The sequence below is a fragment of the Oxyura jamaicensis genome, chromosome 3 (genome assembly GCF_011077185.1).
Source record: "Oxyura jamaicensis isolate SHBP4307 breed ruddy duck chromosome 3, BPBGC_Ojam_1.0, whole genome shotgun sequence".
NCBI lineage: Eukaryota > Metazoa > Chordata > Aves > Anseriformes > Anatidae > Oxyura > Oxyura jamaicensis.
This window is the reverse complement of record NC_048895.1, coordinates 81,165,650-81,185,539: the sequence shown is the minus strand read 5'-3', so window position 1 is coordinate 81,185,539 and position 19,890 is coordinate 81,165,650. Positions and strand designations below refer to the sequence as shown.

The 19,890-nt window shown below is 45.9% G+C and overlaps 2 protein-coding genes across 7 annotated transcripts in view; one reads left to right on the top strand and one right to left on the bottom strand.

The window, feature by feature from the left end:
• The first annotated feature begins 650 nt into the window (after positions 1-650).
• On the top strand, positions 651-15,730 carry SLC35A1 (solute carrier family 35 member A1). Its single transcript, XM_035320101.1, has 8 exons — positions 651-808; positions 2,602-2,779; positions 8,124-8,283; positions 8,622-8,774; positions 9,583-9,649; positions 13,156-13,332; positions 13,745-13,879; positions 15,171-15,730. The coding sequence occupies exons 1-8, from the start codon at positions 793-795 to the stop codon at positions 15,299-15,301; spliced, it is 1,017 nt and encodes a 338-aa protein (XP_035175992.1). The 5' UTR covers positions 651-792; the 3' UTR covers positions 15,302-15,730.
• Positions 10,400-19,890, bottom strand: part of RARS2 (arginyl-tRNA synthetase 2, mitochondrial) — a 41,261-nt gene continuing 31,770 nt past the window's right edge. For 2 of the 6 annotated variants that reach the window (XM_035320094.1, XM_035320100.1), the window contains exons 18-20: positions 19,651-19,725; positions 18,839-18,913; positions 18,298-18,793 (exon numbers count right to left, since the gene is read on the bottom strand). In XM_035320094.1, coding sequence (XP_035175985.1) covers positions 18,577-18,793; positions 18,839-18,913; positions 19,651-19,725 — 367 coding nt within the window. In that variant the 3' untranslated portion in view covers positions 18,298-18,576. Of the gene's footprint in view, positions 14,098-17,264; positions 17,404-18,297; positions 18,794-18,838; positions 18,914-19,650; positions 19,726-19,890 lie in introns of those variants that run through there. The other 4 variants (XM_035320097.1, XM_035320098.1, XM_035320099.1 and 1 more) reach the window with 4 other exon arrangements.

The following is a 19,890-nucleotide window of genomic DNA, read 5'->3' as shown; positions in this document are numbered from 1 at the left end:
CAGTGGGACCGCACCTCACGCGCTGTGTTCAGTTCTGGGCCCCTCACCACAAGAAGAACACTCAGTTCCTTGAACAAGAGATCTGGTGACGGGCCTAGAAAACAAGAGTTTGGAGGAAGGAACTGGGGCTGCTTGGTCTGGAGAAGAGGAGGCTGAGGGGAGACCTCACCGCTCCCTGCCACTGCCTGGAAGCAGGCTGTAGTGAGGAGGGTGTCGGTCTCTTTTCTCAGGTGACAGGACAGGAGGCAACGACGGCCTCGTGCTGTGCCAGGGGACGCTGGCTTGGGCACCGGGAGAATTTCCTCACGGAGAGGGTGCCGGGCACTGCCAAGGGCTGCCCGGGAGGTGGTGGGGTCCCACCCCGCAGGTGTGGCGTGGCACTGAGAGATGTGTTTCGGGGTGGATTTGGCCATCAGGTGGTGGTTGGGCTGGACGGTCCCGAGGGTCTGTGAGGTGATTAATTTCTTACTTTTCCATCCCAATACCCAGGGCTCAAAGCGAGCCCTTCCTTCAGCCTAGTGCTGCCTCCCCCGACACACTTCACACTCTTCCCACCACCGTGCTCGAGGTGGTTCCCACTGCGAGGCCTTTCGTTTATTTATTTTATCATTTAAGGCACCAAAGCGGCCAACAAGCCGGGAACACCCCCCTCCCCCCCCCCGCTCCTCCCGCCCTCTCCGGGAGGACGCTCGGGGCGAGGCGCTCCTCCGACTCGATGGTGAAACGCGGAAGCGGGGCGCGGGGCGCTCTAGGCCGGCCCTGCGCTCTCTATGGTGCGATGGGACCGGCACCATGTCGGCTGCGAGGGGTGAGCGCGGCTCGGGGGGACGGGACGGGACTGGACGGGGGGGGGGCAGCCCCAGCCCGCCCCCGCCGCCTGCGCTTCCCCCCTCTCCCCCCCCCGCTCCCCCCGCGGGGGGCGCGTCCGGCGGGGGGGGGGCGGGGGGGCGGGCGCGCCCCCCGCGGGCGCGGGGGGGGAGGGGGGGGTGAGGTCGTGTGGGGAGGGGGAGCTGTGAGGGCGCCCGGGGCGGGTGGAGGCGGGCCGCCATCTTGGGGACCCCCGGGGGCTGCCATGTTGGGGCGGGGGGATGCCCTTGGGGACCCTTCTGAGTGCGGGCACGCAGCTCTCCCCTTTATGAGTGACTGTCGTAGGCAAACGCTAAATTTAATTTTACATTCCGCTGCTCTGACTTAAATCTGACAGCCTTAAAGAAACGAACCCCCCCCAGCTGCGCTAACGCCACCTTGGTGCTGACACCCTCTGTTAGGAAGCACCTTTTTGTTACATACGCGTCTAAATGTGTTTCTGCATTTCGTTTGATGTAAATAAAGCTGGGCTGGGTTAATTTCACCTCCCAGGTATGCCCTCAAATTCCCCTGCCCCCCATCCCTAACACAAGTCTAGCTTAATTTAAAACCGGCTGACAGCTGCAAGTCGCTTCCGAGCATCGTTACTCCAAAAACTAATTGGCTCTACCTTTTAAAAGTGGTTACTGACGTGGGCGAGATGTGATCTGCAAGGAAGCACTGATTTACGTGATTGGAGGAGCAGGAGGTATTAACCGTACCTTGCAGTAGCCTTATGCAAGGGAAGGCAGCGCTGGCTGGAAAGAAAAACGAACCAAAACATCCCTTGCACTGGGTTCGGCAATTAATTCCCATATTAAATGAACAAAGTTATTACAAAACTGCCTGGAGCTTATCTGTTAGCTCATCTCCTAATCAGCAAAGGAACATAAACTTATCCTAAAGAAACACGGCTTAATTGATATATTCAGACCACGACAGATGATGCCCCAAAAGATGCTGCAGAGAGACCAGCGTGCGCCCATCGGGTGCCACGTGTAACAAGGGTATTTTACTGCCACGAGTGCTGGGACAAGCCAGCTCCAAAACTGCACAGAATAGGATCGGTCCCAGCCAGAACCATTACAAGGATTGCAATAGTGCTAGGAGCAGAGGAGATGCAGGGGCTACACGGATGATGGGCAGTCCTTGTATGGTTCCATTTACTCAGATAGACGTAACCTTTCTACAGGGAATAATTTTTCAAGAAAGCCCTTTGAAGTCACTGTTCTGAGCAAACTTTTCTTCTCATACTAACTTTGCTGGAAAAGAAGGCTGAGAAAAATGCTGCCTTATTTGTGAAGATTTGCAAGATGGGTTCCCTGCCCTGCTGGCACCGAACGCTTCCCCTCTCTTTGTTCCCACTCGTCTGCTAACACTCTTCGTGCCAGACTTCGTACAGTGCATGGAGAGGACAGGCTGCCTTTCCAGAGCAAACACATACTGTCACCTTAAGGGTAGGAAAGCAGAGAAAGACAAATATTAGTCTATGGTTAGTTTCTCTAGAACAAAGGATTGCTGCTAGAGCAAGAGGATGGCTTTTTGTCAAACATCTGGAGCTTCTGTGCTGTCTTTTTTGAGAAGAGACTTTGAAGATTTATCTTAGACTTTTTATACGAAACGTTTCACAACACTGAAATTATTGTACGCTGCTGCAGTAGCCTTCAGCGCAGTTCTGTGGCTGTAGGACACCCTGTTTCAGTTCTTAAATTAAAGTGAAGGGCATGCTAAGTTGATATCTTTGTTTTCTTTCAGAAAATGTCAGCTTGCCATTCAAGTTGTACTGCCTCACTGTGATGACCCTGGTTGCGGCAACGTACACAGTAGCGCTGCGGTACACGAGGACAGTGCAGACGGAACTCTACTTTTCTACTACAGCCGTGTGCGTCACCGAAGTTATCAAGTTATTCTTGAGTGTGGGCATCTTGGCTAAGTAAGTATGGGGCTGCTAACCAGCATTTTGGAGGTGAATCCCCGCTTCTAAGCTCACGCTCTCAGTTACTGAAGGATGTGTGAGTGCATGGCCGGTAGGCAGGCTGTAGAAGAGTCGTTTTAGTGCAGGTTAGAGCTTGTGAGGCCTCAGCTGGAACTACTTTGTAAACAGCTCGATATTCAGGTGTGTCCTTTCTGCATACTTTCTGTATTCATGTGCTTTGGAATAGGCTCAAAATGTCAGCATGGGTTATCTACAATGTTTTGAGTCTTTTAGAGTATTGGCGTAGGTGAAAGCCTGACTGAGCTGAGTTATATAAGATTGTAATGTTCCTACTCATAACTTTTCCCAAACGTTGTTTTGGAAAGACATTTTGCTGTCTCCTTTATCCTGGGGAGTCAAAGCTAAGACCCTGTGGTAACCATGAGATTTTCTGTAATCCCACCTTGCCACCACGAACTGTAATTCGAATCCAGGCGTGAGCATCTGACGAAGTAGCGAGGCCATCAGTTTGCTGTCTTACGTCTCGGTTTCCCTGTGCTACATCCTTCTTTGGAAGGGCCTTTATTCTCTGGCTTCTTCCAAAGCCCCGTTCTTGCTGTTTTGGCAGAATGTGTTCTTTCAGGGTCTCTGTGTGTCTTTGTGGCTTTTCATTCATCAGAAGGCCGTCTGTTTTGTGCTAGAGGATTGTGAAGTCACATGGTGTGCCTCTTTTTCTTTTTTATCAGATCTTTTCCTCTTAACATCGAAATGGTGGTTTAGTTGCTTTAGAAGTGAGCCAGTATTTGAATCTGTAGGGCCGCTGTGGCCAGCAGCCTTCTGTTTAACTTTTATTAAAAATGGCACTGTGGTTCTCACAAGGTTGTGGCCAGCGCAGATCTCGACCTTTCTCTGCTTTCTGGAGACAGCAGCAGCCCACATTTCTGAATGGTGAAGGGTCTGTGGGTGGGATTTGGCAACTTCTCAAGTCTGTGGGACCCAGACTGCCGCAGCGTACCAGAGGGGCGTAGTTCCAGCAGGGTAAGCGGTGGGTCTATAATACTGTGCTTCCTTGGAAGCGTGAATGGTCTTTTCTGACTGAAATAATTAAAAAGGCCGTTACTTTTGTCTCAGGAGCGTTTTAGGACAGCTCTGCACTGCCAAAAATCCGTGTAGCCTGCTGTCTGGCCCTTGCCAGTAGTCAGCAGTGGACGCTTGGAAACAAGGGGGCAAGCACGGGCTGCACTTCCCTTGCTTGGTGGCAGATGCTCGTGGATTCCCAGCCTGGAGGCTGCGTGTGTACTGTGCCTCTAGCCCCTAATGATCCTGCCCTCCGCAAGACTGTGCAGGCTCTTTTTGAACTGTTAGTCCCTATTGTGCCTGTGACATGAGTTCTGCAATATAATTACACAGTATATGGAAAAAGTACTTCTTTTATGAACACTTTCCTTAGCAATTTCACCCTATTCCATCATTGTGTATTGAAAGACATCATGAATAACCTTTCCCTCTTCATATTTACCACTCTTGTTTTCACATCTCTGCAGATACTTTTTTTTTTCACCATTCCTTTCTTTCCTAAGCCAGGAGTCTTATCTAATTTTTCTGTGATCATCCTAGTGCCCTTCTCGACAGCTTTCCTACTATTATCACATCCCTTGTGAATCAGGATCCAGAGCTGCTTGCAGCATTCAAGGTGTGAACGTGCTGTGGCATTATGCAGAGAGGTAAGGGTGCAGAAAGCACCTGGCTTGGTGTCAGCTCCTCTCCTAAGGATCCCCGACAGCTCTTTTCTCTGAGCACAGCTGAGCCGTGAGCTGGTGTGCTGGAAGGCTGTTTGCAGCCTTTTCCCAAGTGCCTGTAACTAGTTTAGGATGGTTGCTCTCTTTTGGGGTTGTCATCTCCTATGGTTATTTCTCCTTTTTTGACAATGGAGTTTTGCTTGCCATTTGAAATGGGATTAATCTTACCTGCTGGGCTTTTTTGAAGGTTAAAATCTCTCTTCTGATATGGTCAGCTTTTAAAAACCTTAAGGAGTTGTTTTCCTATAGTTAAGAGAGACAGATGGGTGCCACCAGACAGCATTCAGCTCACCCCTTTTTGGTAGGGTGCCATCCTTTGCTGCCTGGATAACTGAGCTGTTTCTCAGGTGGCAGAAGACCTGGTGAGTTCTGTTGGGTGTAGTGAGGATCCCTTTCAGCCACGACTGGAAGTTTTCTTTTGGACACCACATACAATTGAGCACAGTCAGCACATTTTGCCAATATCCCAGTAATCTTCCATTTTAGATCACTTATGAATATGTTGAACAACGTGAGTTCTGGCATAATTTTCCTGCAGCGTCTGCCTGACGGCTTCCTCCAGTTCTAGAGTTCAGCCCTGCCCAAGGCAAGGTGCCTTTGCAGCTTAATAGCCAGTGAAAAGATAAAACACAACTCTTTGTTCGGTATGGTTGGATACGTTTCACTGCCTTTCCTTTTTGGAGCAGCCAGTACTGCTTGCTACGACATACAGGATACTGAAGTATGACACTCAGGTTGTTCCGGCTGCAGAATTTGTTTTCTTGCACATTCTTATGCTACGCCTTCATTGTGTTTACCTTTTGGGTTTCTCCTGCAAAACATATTGAATGAGTGAATGAATGCCAAAAGATTTCCTTTCCAAAAGGAAGGTTATAATAGTTGGAGCTGTGTAATTATTTATTCAACCGTACTGTTACGGGAAAAGACTCAACTTCTCAGATTGATTTGAAGTCCAGCTCGCCATTTGGCAATGACAACACCCAAATTCTCAGATGGTACTGGATTTCTTAGCAATGGATAAAGAAAAGTTCATTTGCAAACTCCAGTTTTAATTTTGGCTTTTTTAACAAATGAGTATTTTGGTTGCAGAGCTGATTCCTACTGATACCCATCAAATATTCAGAGCAATGTAGAAACAGAATACGTTTTTAAGTCAAAGGTAGATAAGCATCAAGAATGCTGAATTCAAGCTAAATATTTTTTTCTTCTCTTACTTATTTTGCTGTGTATGCCTTTGGGCAGCTTATTTTGCAGTACAAGCTATACACAGAAGCTTTCTCTTAAATCCTTTTTTTGCGTAGATTTAAATCTCTTTCCACGTGGCCTTTGCACTGATTTCAACTTTCAGTTAGAGATTCTTGATAAACGTGCTTCAGAAAGCGAACCCACCCGAGGATGAACTACCGTACAGTACATCTTCTTCTCAAAAGCTGAAGTGAAAGTGCTGTGTCCTGGGCAGCTGTTACTCTTCACTGCTGAACGCCATGCCCGAATCAGAGCGGGCACCAACAGCTATCGCTGCCCTGATGTCCCTTGGGACATGCCATCAGCTAAGTCACTGAGCGTGTTCTGGGCCAGAAGCAGGCACAGGCTAAGTATTCATTTCTTCTTCAAGAGCCTACCTTAGTATTGCTAAACAGAAGCCGTTTCTATATGGTATCTTTGGACTTCTTAGTATCACAGAGCAGAGCTCTCTCTATGTGCTCATTACAGTTTATTTACAACTAGACATCTGGAAGAGCAGCACTTTGGTGCAGCTGTACCTGGGTTATTACCAGGTGCTCGGAGTTTTCTTCTGCATCTTATCTCCCAATGCCTGGCAATAACAGTTCTTTGGAAAATAAGTTCTTTGGAGAATAAATAAACTGACAGGTTTGCCTATGATGCCAGTGACTCATAATGCTTCGAGCAGTTCCATATCCGGTGCAATTAGCTGTAGTGCACTGGCATGAACTCTTCCCCCTCCTTGTTCTACAAACTTTAAGAGCTGCTCGTCTATCACCTTTTGTGTCAGTGGTTGTCCCGTGGCCAGACACGTCTTGCAAAAGACAGCTCTGCGATGTGCTCGGTGTCAGCAAGTCTGTCCCACACAAAGTTTCGCCGAAAGCTAGGAAAGAGCTTGCAAGTGACCTCGCTTGTGCAGTGGGAGTGCAGGGACTCACGCTCACCTCTCTTTGGAAACTGTATGGCCCCAACACTGTTCTTTGCAGCTGCTCCGTCACAGGAGAATGACAAGAAGCCCTTGTAGCTGCCTGTACAAAGACTGCCCCAGCCCAGCTCTCGTGTAAAAGGAGGTACAGCCTCGGTGCCAGGCAGGGAGGAGGGAGACGTAAAAGGATTTTGGGAGGATAGAGCTCATCAATCTTTGAAGAGGCAAATTTTAGGAACCTGGAGCAGAGTCAGGGGTCCATCAAGAATGGAGAATATGCAGGAGTGAGGTGGTTGATGAAGGAGCCTGGGACAGAGATCGCTAATTTTGCATAGTAGGAGTTTGGGGCAGGTAGATGATGTATGTTTGTAGGAAGAATTTGGGACGTGGGCGAAATGTGGGAAGTTGATTTCATGGGGTGCTGAGGATGATGTGAGCCACTTGTTTGTATGGGTGTGCAAGGGAAGCAAAAGGAGTGTTAAATTTAAGAGCAGTACAGGGATGCAGTCAAGAGGCCTGTGGCATAGCTGGGAGGGGAGGGGAGTGATTTTGGGTGTTGGTGTTTGGCCGTGGCCAACGGGAGGAGAATGGAAAAGGGGGAACGTGGTGCCTGGGGAGAGCTGGGAATGGGGTTGGAGGGCCTGAGCAGCAGCAACAAGGAAGCAAGAGAAGTCATACTGGTGTGTGAGTAACAAGGGAGAACCCGTGGTGCAGAGGCCAGCTTTTAATCAGCTGAGGAACAAGCCTTAGAAAGGGGCAGCAGCAAGAAGTGACGCATTTCCATTGCCAGCTCTCACACACGCTGTAATTGCATGAAGGAGGCTTGTGAAGGTGCAAGGCAATGGGGAGCCACCACGCACCCTGCCTGAGCAATTCACTTGTCCTGGTGCAGATCTGGCTTCTCCCTCTGCACAAGTGAGAAGAGGAGCCCAGGGCTGGCTGGGGAATGGCAGCTGCTTCAGATTTAGCAGAGTGCAAGGGTCCAATCTTCTTTTTTGGCTGTACTGTGAGGTCCGTTTTAACATGGATCTGGAAAATGCCAGGCAGTTGCCATTGCACACACACATTAATAGCCCCCTCAGAGGGGGCCAAAGAGAGGACACCCTTCTGACCCACTGCCTGCCTACTTAGACACTTACTCCACCATGTACAGTGTTTGTTGTTGTTGTTGAAGTCATTTTTTATTAATTCATTCAACCTCCTGATTCCGCAATGTTGTCTGCACATTTGGGGTTTCTACTTGTTGATAACATCACTAATTTTTCCCACTGATTTTCTCCTTTAATGAGCAGAAGGTAAGATGATTATTAAAAAAAAAAAAAATCAGCTATCCCACCAGATTTGTTGATTTGTTTTCTGTTTTCAAATATCAGCTCAGGATGGCCCCCAGCTACATTATTACTTTATTTTGCAGAGAATCTGGAAGTCTGGCAAGGCTAATAACATCTCTAAAAGAAAATGTTTTTGGAAGTCCCAAGGAACTGCTAAAATTAAGTGTTCCATCTTTGGTGTATGCTCTCCAGAACAATATGGCTTTCGTGGCTCTTAGCAACTTGGATGCAGCAGTCTACCAGGTAATGCCCGTTTTTGTAAATAAATGATCTGTAAATACGTTTCTCTTCACAGTTTCATGAGGCGTGCATGTTAGCTATCTGTCTGCCCAGCACGGAGTAGTGTTAAAAGCCGAGCAATGCTTTGTTACGTTCAGAGCACACACTCTGCTGTAGTGCTGTTTTTCTGAGCTCACCTGCTCATTGCCAGTCATTTCCAGTTCATGTTGTCGTAGGAAATGGTACAACGCCCCCAGGTTCTGTAGGGAATCGACAAATATAAAATGTTTGTCATTCTGTAGTTGAATTTTCTATTTGCTTGTTTTGGAGGAATTTGTACAACCACATATTCCTGTCTTTAGGTGACGTACCAGTTGAAGATCCCCTGCACAGCTCTGTGCACAGTCCTCATGCTGAAGCGTACCCTTAGCAAACTGCAGTGGTTCTCTGTCTTCATGCTCTGTGGTGGTGTTACACTTGTGCAGTGGGAGCCTGCTCAGGCTACCAAAGTGCAGGTAAGAGTTTCCATTTTGCCATTTCTCAAAGAATAAACTGCCTTATACTTGCTATTTCACTTCACAGCATCTTGGAGTTAAAGTAATGTCTCTTAGCTTCCACCCAGCAGTATCCGTTTCCTCTTTCCAATCACCTCATCTACAACACAAACACTGGCTCGATCGTTTATGTTCAGATTTGTCGTGTACCAGTGCAGACAGGCTTGCAGGATTCCTCTGGTCTCGCTTGTCGGAAAGGCAAAGGATTGCCACAACCAGTATCAATTACTGTAGTGGTCACAGTCGCTCAAAGCACCACGAGAGGAGTATCTGAGTAATGTTGTTTCCAGCACTTGGCCCTCGCAGCACTGTAACTGCTGGAGCAGGGAGCCTGGAATCGAAGCCCTCATGGAATTAGGAGTGAAACTGCAGTGCCTTGTGCGGGGGTACGTCATTTAAACACACCCGACAGAGACGGTGACCTAATCCCCTTCTAGGCAGAAACAAGTGTCTTCTGTTCCTCGGGTCTTAGCTGCTGGTCGTCAGCCTTAGTGGGAAGGGCAGTGCCTGCAGTTGTGCAGCCTGGACACAGCCACGTAACCGTGCCTCTGTGCACCACGGGGGTTGTAAAAATACACATGGAGAATGAAACACCACGGTTAGCTTGTCACGACTATGCCGAACTAATCTGCAGGGCAGCTCTAGCAAATCAAATCTGTACTGTAATGAAATGCTAGCAATTGTGATGTACTTAATGAAATAGCTCTGGGATGGGTTTTTGGAAATGACTGCAGTTGTAACCTTTTTAACACAATGGTCGATGTTGCAGGTGGAGCAGAATCCATGGCTAGGGTTTGGAGCGATTGCTGTTGCTGTATTGTGTTCAGGATTTGCAGGTAAAGTATTACTTCCACATGCAGTTCATACCAAAATGCCTGATATTTCATGACATTAAAACAGAAAGTTCTTTGTTGCGCACCTTCTGCGCTGATAGGACGCTGGGAATGGCATCATCTGCATTACCTACACTTCACGTTGATGGGACACGTGGGAGCGGCACAAAGCTGCGCCAGGGGAGGTTCAGACTGGACATCAGGAAATATTTTGTTACCATGAGGGCGGTCAAACACTGGAACAGGCTTCCCAGCGAGCTGGTTGATGCCCCAGGCCTGTCAGTGCTCAAGAGGCACTTGGACAACGCCCTCATTAATGTGCTATAACTCTTGGTTAGCCCTGGAGTGGTCGGGTGGTGGGACATGATGGTCTGCCTCGTTAGTTCCCTGCCAACTGAACTGTTCAATTCTGTGCTATTCGTTAGCTATCTTTGTTGATCAGAAGATAAATGAGGACTTTATCCCCTCTGCCTGTAATTACCTTATGCTTGCAGTAATTATAAACCAGATTCGTGACATGATTGCTCCAGTTGTAAAAACAAATGGCTAGGAGCACGTACTGTTGGTTTTATGTGATGCAACGTGGAAGGCTGTTTTGCAAGTGGAAGAGCCTTTTAAATGCTTAGAATAATGTGAAGGGAACCTCCATAATGACTCAGTCAGTACAACTAATTCATGTCCATCAATTTTATAAAGTCGGTTTGACAGTGAGTGGCTCTGTTATGGTGACTGAATGCAAAATTTGCCCTTTTCTTTAAAGGGGAACTGAGCTTCTCACTTAATTCTTGTGGCAGCTCAGCCCCAAAATATGCACTGCCATAGCCGGTAAATCTAACGGAGATGCAGGGGGAGTATGGGAGAGAGCAAGCTGAGTAGCAGGAAGCCTGGATAAGCTGCGTGATGCTTTTGTTATGTTACATTAGTTTCAAGCAGCATTTCCTCTCAAGAGTAGTTTTTCTCTGGCTCCTGTAGGAGGAGACCAGGATTGGAAGACAAATGAGCGGGTGCTAAGAAATAAGGAAATGCAATTACTACTTTATTTGGAATTCGGCTCACAGGGGCATATTTTCCTCTCTGTAAACTGGATTCTTCCCTCTCCCTCTGTCAGAAAAAGATGTCATAGCCCATCTCTGGTGCTGTACAGTCATGCACGAATCATCTTGTGCTGTGCATACATGCTTGTTACTCGTGGAAACCATTCTAACTAGCAGGTGGGAAAAGGAGGAAGGTTAGGTTCTTGTTTGGTGTCTTTTCACTGAAATGGGCATTTTGAATTAGAAACAGTAAATAAGACTTCGTAGATCTCAAGCAACTTTCCCTGGAAGGTTCAAAACTTACTAATGTCCATAGATGCTCCCAAGCCGTGCGGCAACGTACAGCGTACAGTGAAGCCGTTGGAGCCTCATAATGCTCTCATGGTGTGGGTGGATAGCTCTGCCCTTGTAAATTCTGACCTTTTAAAGGGCTGGCGAGGGTTGCTCTAGAGGCTTCAGAGACCCAAATTGCTTTCTTCTCCAGCAAAAGGATTGCAGCTGGGGTGTTTCCTCCCAGTGATTCCTCACTGACAGCCCCAGCTTTGAGGCGCCTGGGAAGACAGAGGACTTCATCCACGCAGCTCCTTGTGCCCTTGGGTCTTTACATGTTGAAAACATAAGTCCTATTCAGACTCCTTTCCTCTTTCTATTTCCTTCCCCCACCCACAATATGAATAAGTTATTCTTGGCATTAAACCTTCAATTTCTGGACTGACCGTATGAAATGTTTTATATTATTCAGCAAAGTCCAAAAAGTTACGTGGTTTTATCCCTCGGAGATGGAAAAAAGCTTTCTTCAAACTCCTTATCGTGTGATGATTTGCTGAAGTTTGGGGGCACAACAATGTTACAAAAGTGTTTTAGACAAATACCTAATGACAGAGCCCTTGTGACTTGAAACATTACTAAAGAATAATTTCTCCTAAACAGTACACATTCTTTCCTACATCTTGCCTAGCACAGTGATTTTTATGCATTTTCAGAACTGACAGCATCATGTCATTGGCCTACTTACTGTTTTCTTAGCTTATAAATAGTTTATAAATATGGGTCACGCTCAGCCAAGTTTCTGGTAAATTGATTATATCTGCTTGTGCTCTGTGGGTCTTCTCAGCAGGCACAGAGCTCGAGATAGACTGCTGTGGGTTCCTTTAAGCGCTACAGTCATTAACAAGACTAGTTTTTCGTTTATATTGTTGATTAAACTTTGAAAATAATTTTCATATAAAACAGTATTGTATTCCCTTGTTTGCTTTTGTAATTTAAACACCTGAAATATAAGTGTTTTCACTAGGTAATTGATTCACCATGCGTACTCACTGTACTGTATTATAAATTATAAATTGCATTTTTCATGAGTAAAAGAGTGAACCCAATCATTTCAGGAGGAAGAATGGATGTCTAACGCGTCTAACCCACAGGTCTTTTCGCTGTGCTTTGTCACTTGGTGTACTTTTCCCTTATCTAATGAAGGATCTTGGGCAATGTTAATGAGCAATAAACATTTAATCAGTAGGCCTCACACCAGGAAGTGTGGTCACACAACTCTTCTCACACAAATGGCTGAGAAGATGTCCGAATCCTGTGAAATGTCCGTGTTTTGAACTGCAGAGGAAATTCCAGAGAGGAGCAGAGCCCTGGGAGCAGTAGTTAGAGGCAGCCAGTGATGGCCTTTGTCAAATGGAGGCCGTTGAGTTTGACATACCCGTCCTGAGTCACGAAAAAGTAGATGTGGAATTTCAGTAATGCAGGATGTAAGGGTAAAACACTCTGGTCAGTGTGGCACCGTGGAAAAGAGCTTTAGATTAGCATGAATTCCTTTTCCTCAAAAACAGTTTGCAGTTTCAATTAGCGGAAAGCATAGGTTTTGGTTCACTTTTGTAATCTTTGAAGCTGTGATTTCAGAACTCGTCTGCGCTCTGAACTCAAGGTTTCCAAAGGAGTTCTCAGTCCCTGTACTGAGGTAACAAAGTTCCCCTTTTGTGGAAGGCTGCATTTTGTTGCTGTTACTTGTTTTGTTTTGTTTTCTTCGTGTGCTTTTTTTTTTCCACTGCTAAATATCCTGATGGAGGAACAAATCATTCTACACCATACTGAAATGCATAAATAGTGTCCTGGGGATAAAATACCAGGTGCCAAGGTGCAGTGCTTTTTTTTCTGGTGTAAATTGCACAGGAGAAACCGTGTTGGTATCAGAATTCTGGGAAACCTAAACAGAAAAGAGGAGTAGTTTAACAATGAAGCTCATCAACTACTGAAACGACTGTAAAGAGAAATGGAATCTATTTTTGATGTTATGTATACCTTAAAATGATCCTGCCCCAGGTGTACATTAGCAGGACATGTATGTGAAATGTACAGTTCTGTAAGACGAAAGGATTCCAGTAGTCTTGTCTGGTTTTAAAACACCGCGAACTGTGAATCACTAAGGCTGATGCCTTGTTCATCTTATTAAAAAACATTTTTCTTTTTTAGGAGTTTATTTTGAGAAGGTATTAAAGAGTTCAGATACATCCTTGTGGGTGAGGAACATTCAGATGTACTTATCGGGGATTGCGGTGACTTTATTTGGTGTGTACATGTCAGATGGAGCCCAGGTTCTTGAGAAAGGGTTTTTCTACGGCTATACACACTACGTCTGGTTTGTCATCTGTAAGTATCTCATGGTTTTATGGTCATTTTATGGTCATGTTACGTTGTTTTGCTTTTTTTTTTTTTTTAACTTTTGGTGTAACTGGCTGCGTGAACCTACAAATACAGTCTGACCCACTGTTTCTTACTGTGTTTTTTTTTTTTTTAATATTGTTTTCTTGAAAATTATTAGTTTATTCAACTTAAAATTGTGCTGAAAGAGTAGTCCAAATAACTGAGCAGCGAGTAGAGCATCTTTAAATGAGTCGTAGCTGATCTACTAGATGCCATTATAGATGTGCCACTTTGATACGTGTTGTGTTAAATCACCACTTAGGATGATGCAGCCCAAACAAGGAGTGGGGTAAAATGCATGGCTCTGAAGAGTAACCTACTGCACCTTACTAACAGACGTGTGCTGTCTGCTTTCCAGTTCTCGCCAGCGTAGGCGGCCTCTACACGTCTGTTGTTGTGAAGTACACGGATAACATTATGAAAGGCTTTTCTGCAGCAGCAGCCATTGTTCTGTCTACTGTGGCATCAGTCAATCTCTTTGGCCTCCAGTTAAGTAAGTGCCTTTTTGCCACCTGATTTGACTGTAGGTGTAGGTTTTCATCCTTGTTAGCAGATTGTACACCAAGGCAACCACTTGTGCCTCCTTTGAATGTTTCTGTTTTTAAATTAGTCTTCTCCAGGAGCGCTGTGCATGTTGTGTTCCGTAAGGTACCTGATGATCCTCTGCTTTCACAGGCATCCATGATTTGGTCTTTTAGAGGCATCCTATAACTTCACAGGGAAAGGTTCTTTCCGGTTTAAACAGCTTACTAATTTATACAGCCCTGCTCGTGAAGCGCTTCCTAATGCAGTTCAGTATGCAAAGTGTTAGAACTGTTTATCTGAGAGAGCTGTCAATAAGTTACCCTATCTTGCTGGTTTTAATACAGCTAGTGCCAAATTAATTCCTCATCTATTTCTGCAAGGGCCTCACCACATCCTGTTAGGTTATACCTGCTGCTGCCTTCCCGCTTGCTGTGCCCAGCGATGCAGGAGAGCGCATCCTGTGGTGACCAGGGTGAACGCTTCTGAGAGGAAACAGCAAACTGCTGTGGGCTGTCCTACAGCCACAAAGGATTTTCTCCCTGATCAGCCATGTATCTGATAAAGTATTCAATAACCCCTGCTCAGAACTTTCCTATGGTTTTTGACTTTCCCACCATAATCATAATTTAAAGTTGGTACGGTATAATGGTGGAAAAACTGCTTCTGATTTGGTGTAGTGAGGTGAAACTTAACAGAGGTTTGCATCAGAAGAAAACCGTCACAAGCTGAAAAAGGGGGCCTTAAATCAAGTGGTGAAAGACAACTGGTTTTAAAAACTCACCTGGGCTTAACATATTCCTGTTGCTTGACACAAATCAAAACTGGATTGCTGATCTTTCTGTGAAAGCCTCACTAATAGTATTTCTCAAGTGCGTCTAAATTGGAAAAGGCAAACACACTGTGTTATCACAGGCTATGCTATCACATCCGCTGTGTCTTTACCTTAGGTTTATTTTAACATAGGCCTGTCAGAGCACATCTGGAACTGCAGCAGGTGTTTCACACTTGATTTTCTGACCATCACCACATTTTTGTGATATGACACTAGCTGAAATGCTGTGGGGATTGTAAATGCTCAGGAGTTTTCAGTGACAGAGTATGATTTTAGAGTCTGTGAATTAAGAACAGCTTGTTGTCCTGCTTACTTTTGAGTAACGTTAAGACTGTCAAACATCATCATAATTTATGTAGCTCAGTCTTCTGAAGGTGGTTTCTTCTTTTACAAAGGTGTTTATTTTGAACTGTTTGTTCCCTTTCAGCTTACACCTTTTTGGTGGGTGCTGTCCTGGTGTGTATTTCTATTTACTTCTATGGATTCCCTCGGCAAGACACCACAAAAATCCAGCCAGCGGAGACAAAGAGCTCAAAAGAGAGACTTGATACTGTGTGACATTGTCTTTAAAAATGGACAGACAAGAGGAAAAAAATGGACTTTGAAAACATAAAAACTGCATTTCTTAAAAAATTAGCCTTAGCTAGTTGTGAAATGGTTTTAGTGGGATAGACTGAAACCAGAATTTCGTTCTTTTTCACATGTGAAGTTACCCGAAGATGCTGCTGGGGCTCCGTTACTGCCAGGAGCCGGATGGGTATTTCACTGAAGGCATTACTCAGTCATGATGGAAAATGAAGAGTCTCATTTACAAGGAAGAGAGAATGAAGGAACTGAACACTCAACTGTATATAATGTACATAATGGAGGGAAAGTGGTTCTTATTGTGTATTTGATAAACTGTCTTGCCCTTTGAGGGCAAAAATGCCCCAAAGCTTCAAAAAAATCTATTAAAAAGGGCAATTACTGCCAGCATTTTCTCTTAAACCACTTGGCAATTTGCAGTTTGATTAACCACAGGGGGAGTTTCTCTTCTAAGTAATACATATCAGATGAGCAGTACTTTGCTAGTCTCTTTGTTTAGTTTAGGTTTAGTAGTTTAGTTTTGGTTTAGTAGTATTTTTTTCCTCTATGCACTCAAGTCTCACTTGTCAGCCACACCTCCACCAGTAATAAGCACACTTCAAGCATCGTTTACCTAAAAGCAATTAGAAGTAACGCTGGCTGTTGGGGTTAAAAATTCATAATGAAAATCGGGTGTTTCTGTTATGATGTAGATTGTTCTCTTTCACTTTTCAATTTTAATTTTCCACTTGCTGTAGCTGGCGGAGAGCTGTTCTATTCTTTTACAAGTTTTGTCAAACAAAACTTGTGCAGAGAGAGACAGGCATGTTGTATCTCCAGCTTGGTATGAATAAGCCAAATCAAAGCGTTGGACCAGAGAATTTTTATCTTTACACTTTTTCTCTTTTTATGCATAGCAAAGTGATGCTGGAAAACAGTTCCTGTAATGCATGTTAGGCTTCAATTTAATTGGAGTGCCAACTAAAATTCTCTCCCTGCCTCTGAGGCATCACTCAGTTCAACTGTTCCAGAAAATGCAACTGCATGTAGGGAAAACTGACTTTGGGGCATTTGTTTAAATCCCCAGTGGAGTCAACAACCTGACTTAGATTTATATCTTGTTTAAATTCCTTCTGACCTGAGCTACCTAGCTGGATTTTACTTCAGACTGGGGCATGTTAAAAACAGCAGTAACAAAATCCTTAAATTTGGTTCTAAGGGGAGTGGGTGCTCCTCTCTGCCTTTTGCCAACTGTCCTGTGCGTGTGGGATAGAGAACGTCACCAAAGTGCCAAGGCTTTGGGGGCAGGAGGCACCGTCAGGCGCTTCGGAGGCTGGCACTGCTACCTGTGCTGAAGCCTGATGCTCCACCTCTCTTCAGCAGTGTTCTGGCTCTGAACTTGCCAGGCAGCCCCTGCCACATGGGGCTGCTGAGGGAGTGCCGTGGTTCCTGTTCCACCAGCTGAGCAGCAAACCTGCCTTCTCCTTAGTCATCGGGTCAGCGTGACAGAGGAACAGGATTTGACAGATGGGGCAGTTGGTCTTGATGAATGAAGGTGGGAAAGCGATACGACACACAAAAGAAAAGGGCAGGGTCTGACTAATTGAGTGTGTTCCCATGCACAGCGCACCTGTCCTGCCACGAGGCTAAACAAACGCACAAGGGCAATGCAGGAAGGGGCTTTCATTGCCTAGGGCAGTGCAGCGTAATTCCCCTACCGCTACCAAAAGGATGTGGGATGTTTACAAAGGTAAATACAGAGGAGTTGCCTTTTATGGGAACTTCCAAGTACAGGAGTGTCTTAAATACACTGCTACTACTGCTGTCTGGGAGAGAGTAATTATGGCAACCGTGGCATCCCCAAATGGCTGTGCCATACATGCTCTTCTGCACTAAAAACCTTCAAGAGCAGAGTTTTCAGACTGCGTTAACAATGACTGACAGGAGAGTATTTATATTCTCTTGAAAAAATACCTTTTTACTGGGAGATCTGACATCGCATACAGCTGTTACATCCGCGTTACGGGGGTAATGCCAAGAAGTTTCATCCCGCTGGCTAGAACGGAGCGTGCAGCTCGAAAGAGACAGAGCCTCGCCTGGAAAACAAGAGCAGGGGTCAGCTTGTGGTGCTGCTGCAGAACAGGCTGTAGCAGCGAGGGGCAGCCTGCTAAAGGTGGGAACACCGTGTGCAGCCTCTGTCCCCACGCACAGCCCTGGGATTCTGACACGCACACTGAGTAACGCCCCGGTGTGAGCTGGCAGAATTCACACCAGCTGTCGGCAGCCCTTCCAGTGACAAAGGGACACCTTTGAGTCTGCAAAGGGAAGCTGGGACGGCGTGTCCAGCCCAGACTAATAATGTCATTTATACATTAAGAAAAAAAAAAAAAAAAAAAAAAAACAGCAAAAGAAAATCCACAACCTCATGGCAGTGACCGGGGCTGGGGGGGTTCTCACAAAAGAGCCAGCAACTTCTGAAAAGCAAAAACCATCCATGCACCACCGTGGCAGCCCAGGCTGTTAGAGGCCAAGAACGCTGCTGAAATCCCTCCTCTCACTAGGCATGGACTGGGGCTGTCAGGGAATTTGACTCTAGGCTGCTCTGAAACTTTCCCTCTTACTTGTCAGATCCATGACTGGCTGGTTGGGAAGGACTTACTCCAAAAAAAAATAGCTTTTGAAAGCTATCACTCTAAGACGGTTAGGAAGGTCTTATTTTATTTTTATTATTATTTTTTTACTTTTATTTCTTTTTCAGGATAACTGAAATGCTCCTTGTAGCTTGAATTGTCTTTGTTTTCTACAAGAATAAATGGAACCATCCTCAGAGGCAGGAACACCTGCAGCAACTAAGCTCAGCTACAGCACGGAGCTTCATCAAGTCCACAGCACTGTCTCCCCCGACACCACGGCTCTACATTTAAATATGACTTCTTGCCAAAATCAGATAGGTAACTGCTTTTGAAATAGATGGGAGAACATAAAGGCAGTGCAATTATTATAGCATTTATGGAGCTGTTAAAGGGTCAAACATTGCCTGGGAGATAAGTAGAAAATAATTTGCGTTGATTTGGAACTGCACATCAACAGCTGTCAGCCTTGCTGCTTTAGCCAGAATGGCAATTTAGACAACTTGGGATATGTAGGTGGCAAGAGGGAGGAGAGAAATTCACTTATCTCCTAATTCTCTGTCTTCCCACATAGCCACTGAAGGAAAACTGTCAGAAATTAACCAGCAAGTTACAGACTTAAATATTTCCTTTAAAAGTTCAGATGGAAAGGTGATGAGAGGAATGGGGGAGGGGGTGTTTTGGTTGGGAGCAGTTTTCCTTATGGTGTTGTGTTCCAGGAAGATGAGGCAGAGCCATGAGCAGCAGCTCCTGCCCTCCTGGCGTGGTGTCACCCTGCAGGACTGCCTGCCGGCTCGTTAGCCTGCGGGGGCACATTCTGCAAATTCTGGCACGTCCCCAAGAGACTGCCCCTCCAAGCGCCCTACGCGTGCTCCTGCCCCGTAACAGCACCGTGACGGCACCATGCCATACCTGGGCGAGTTCAGGTGCGCTGCCTTTCACGGGAAGGGTTTTGTGTGCCACAGCTGCAAGATGGCTGAAACAGAAAAGGTGGTGAGAAGGAGCAAATGGCTACAGAAAGCAGTAGAACTGGGAAAGCCACCACCGCAGCGTGCCACAGAGTTTTATTTTCTACAGCCTCTTTCACCTGGTTGAGGGAGGTCATGGCTTTCTGGAGCCTGCGTGTTGTCCGGGCATGCCATCAACAACTTGGTGCTTGTAAAAATATCAGCCTCTCCCCTAGTCCCCAACAAAGCAGATCTGGAAAGATCCTTGAGAGCCACGCAGCCTGTCATTGCCAAGGTGCATAAAGCCTTACACATTTTTTCTGACTTGTTAAAGCCTTCCCTACACACAGACTGTACAGCTTCCTCCAGCAGGTCTACTCCAGAGCTTCACCATCTTGACGCAGGTCCCTGGGGGGACCCTCCCTACAGGCTGCATGCCCAGTTTGACTTCGAGCCATAACATGCTTTTTCCATCTCAACGCATAGGCTGAGATCAGTGGCTAAAAGATTTTTGGACAACCTAGCTAAAATTTTGAGATTTGAGAGCATGTTATCAGCTCAAATCTCCTCTTAGAGATGTGGTTAGTCTGCTACGATTTTGGTTTCAGGCACCGGATTTCAGGCACCAGAGACATGCCACAAATTTACATCTTCCCACCATTTTTCTCTTCAAAGCAGTGCAGATTTAGGGCTGCAAAGCCAACTCAGGAAGACGGCACTGCCTGTCCTTACCGGAGGAGGATGCCGGTATCAGCGATTGCCTTACCAAAGTGTGAGGAGGTAGCTGACTATGTGCTTGGGTTGCAGATCCTGAGAAGATCTATACAGGACCTCATCATACCTGTAAAGAAAGAAAATAACAGCTTGGTGTAAAAGTGGCAAAGTGTCCTCAGATATAAGGCTCATCAGACTTGCTGAAATCAGAACAAACACAACTGCAGAGTTCACAGAAATAGTCTTCTGAACCAGACCTAAGCCATGTAATTAGCACACAATTGATTATTTC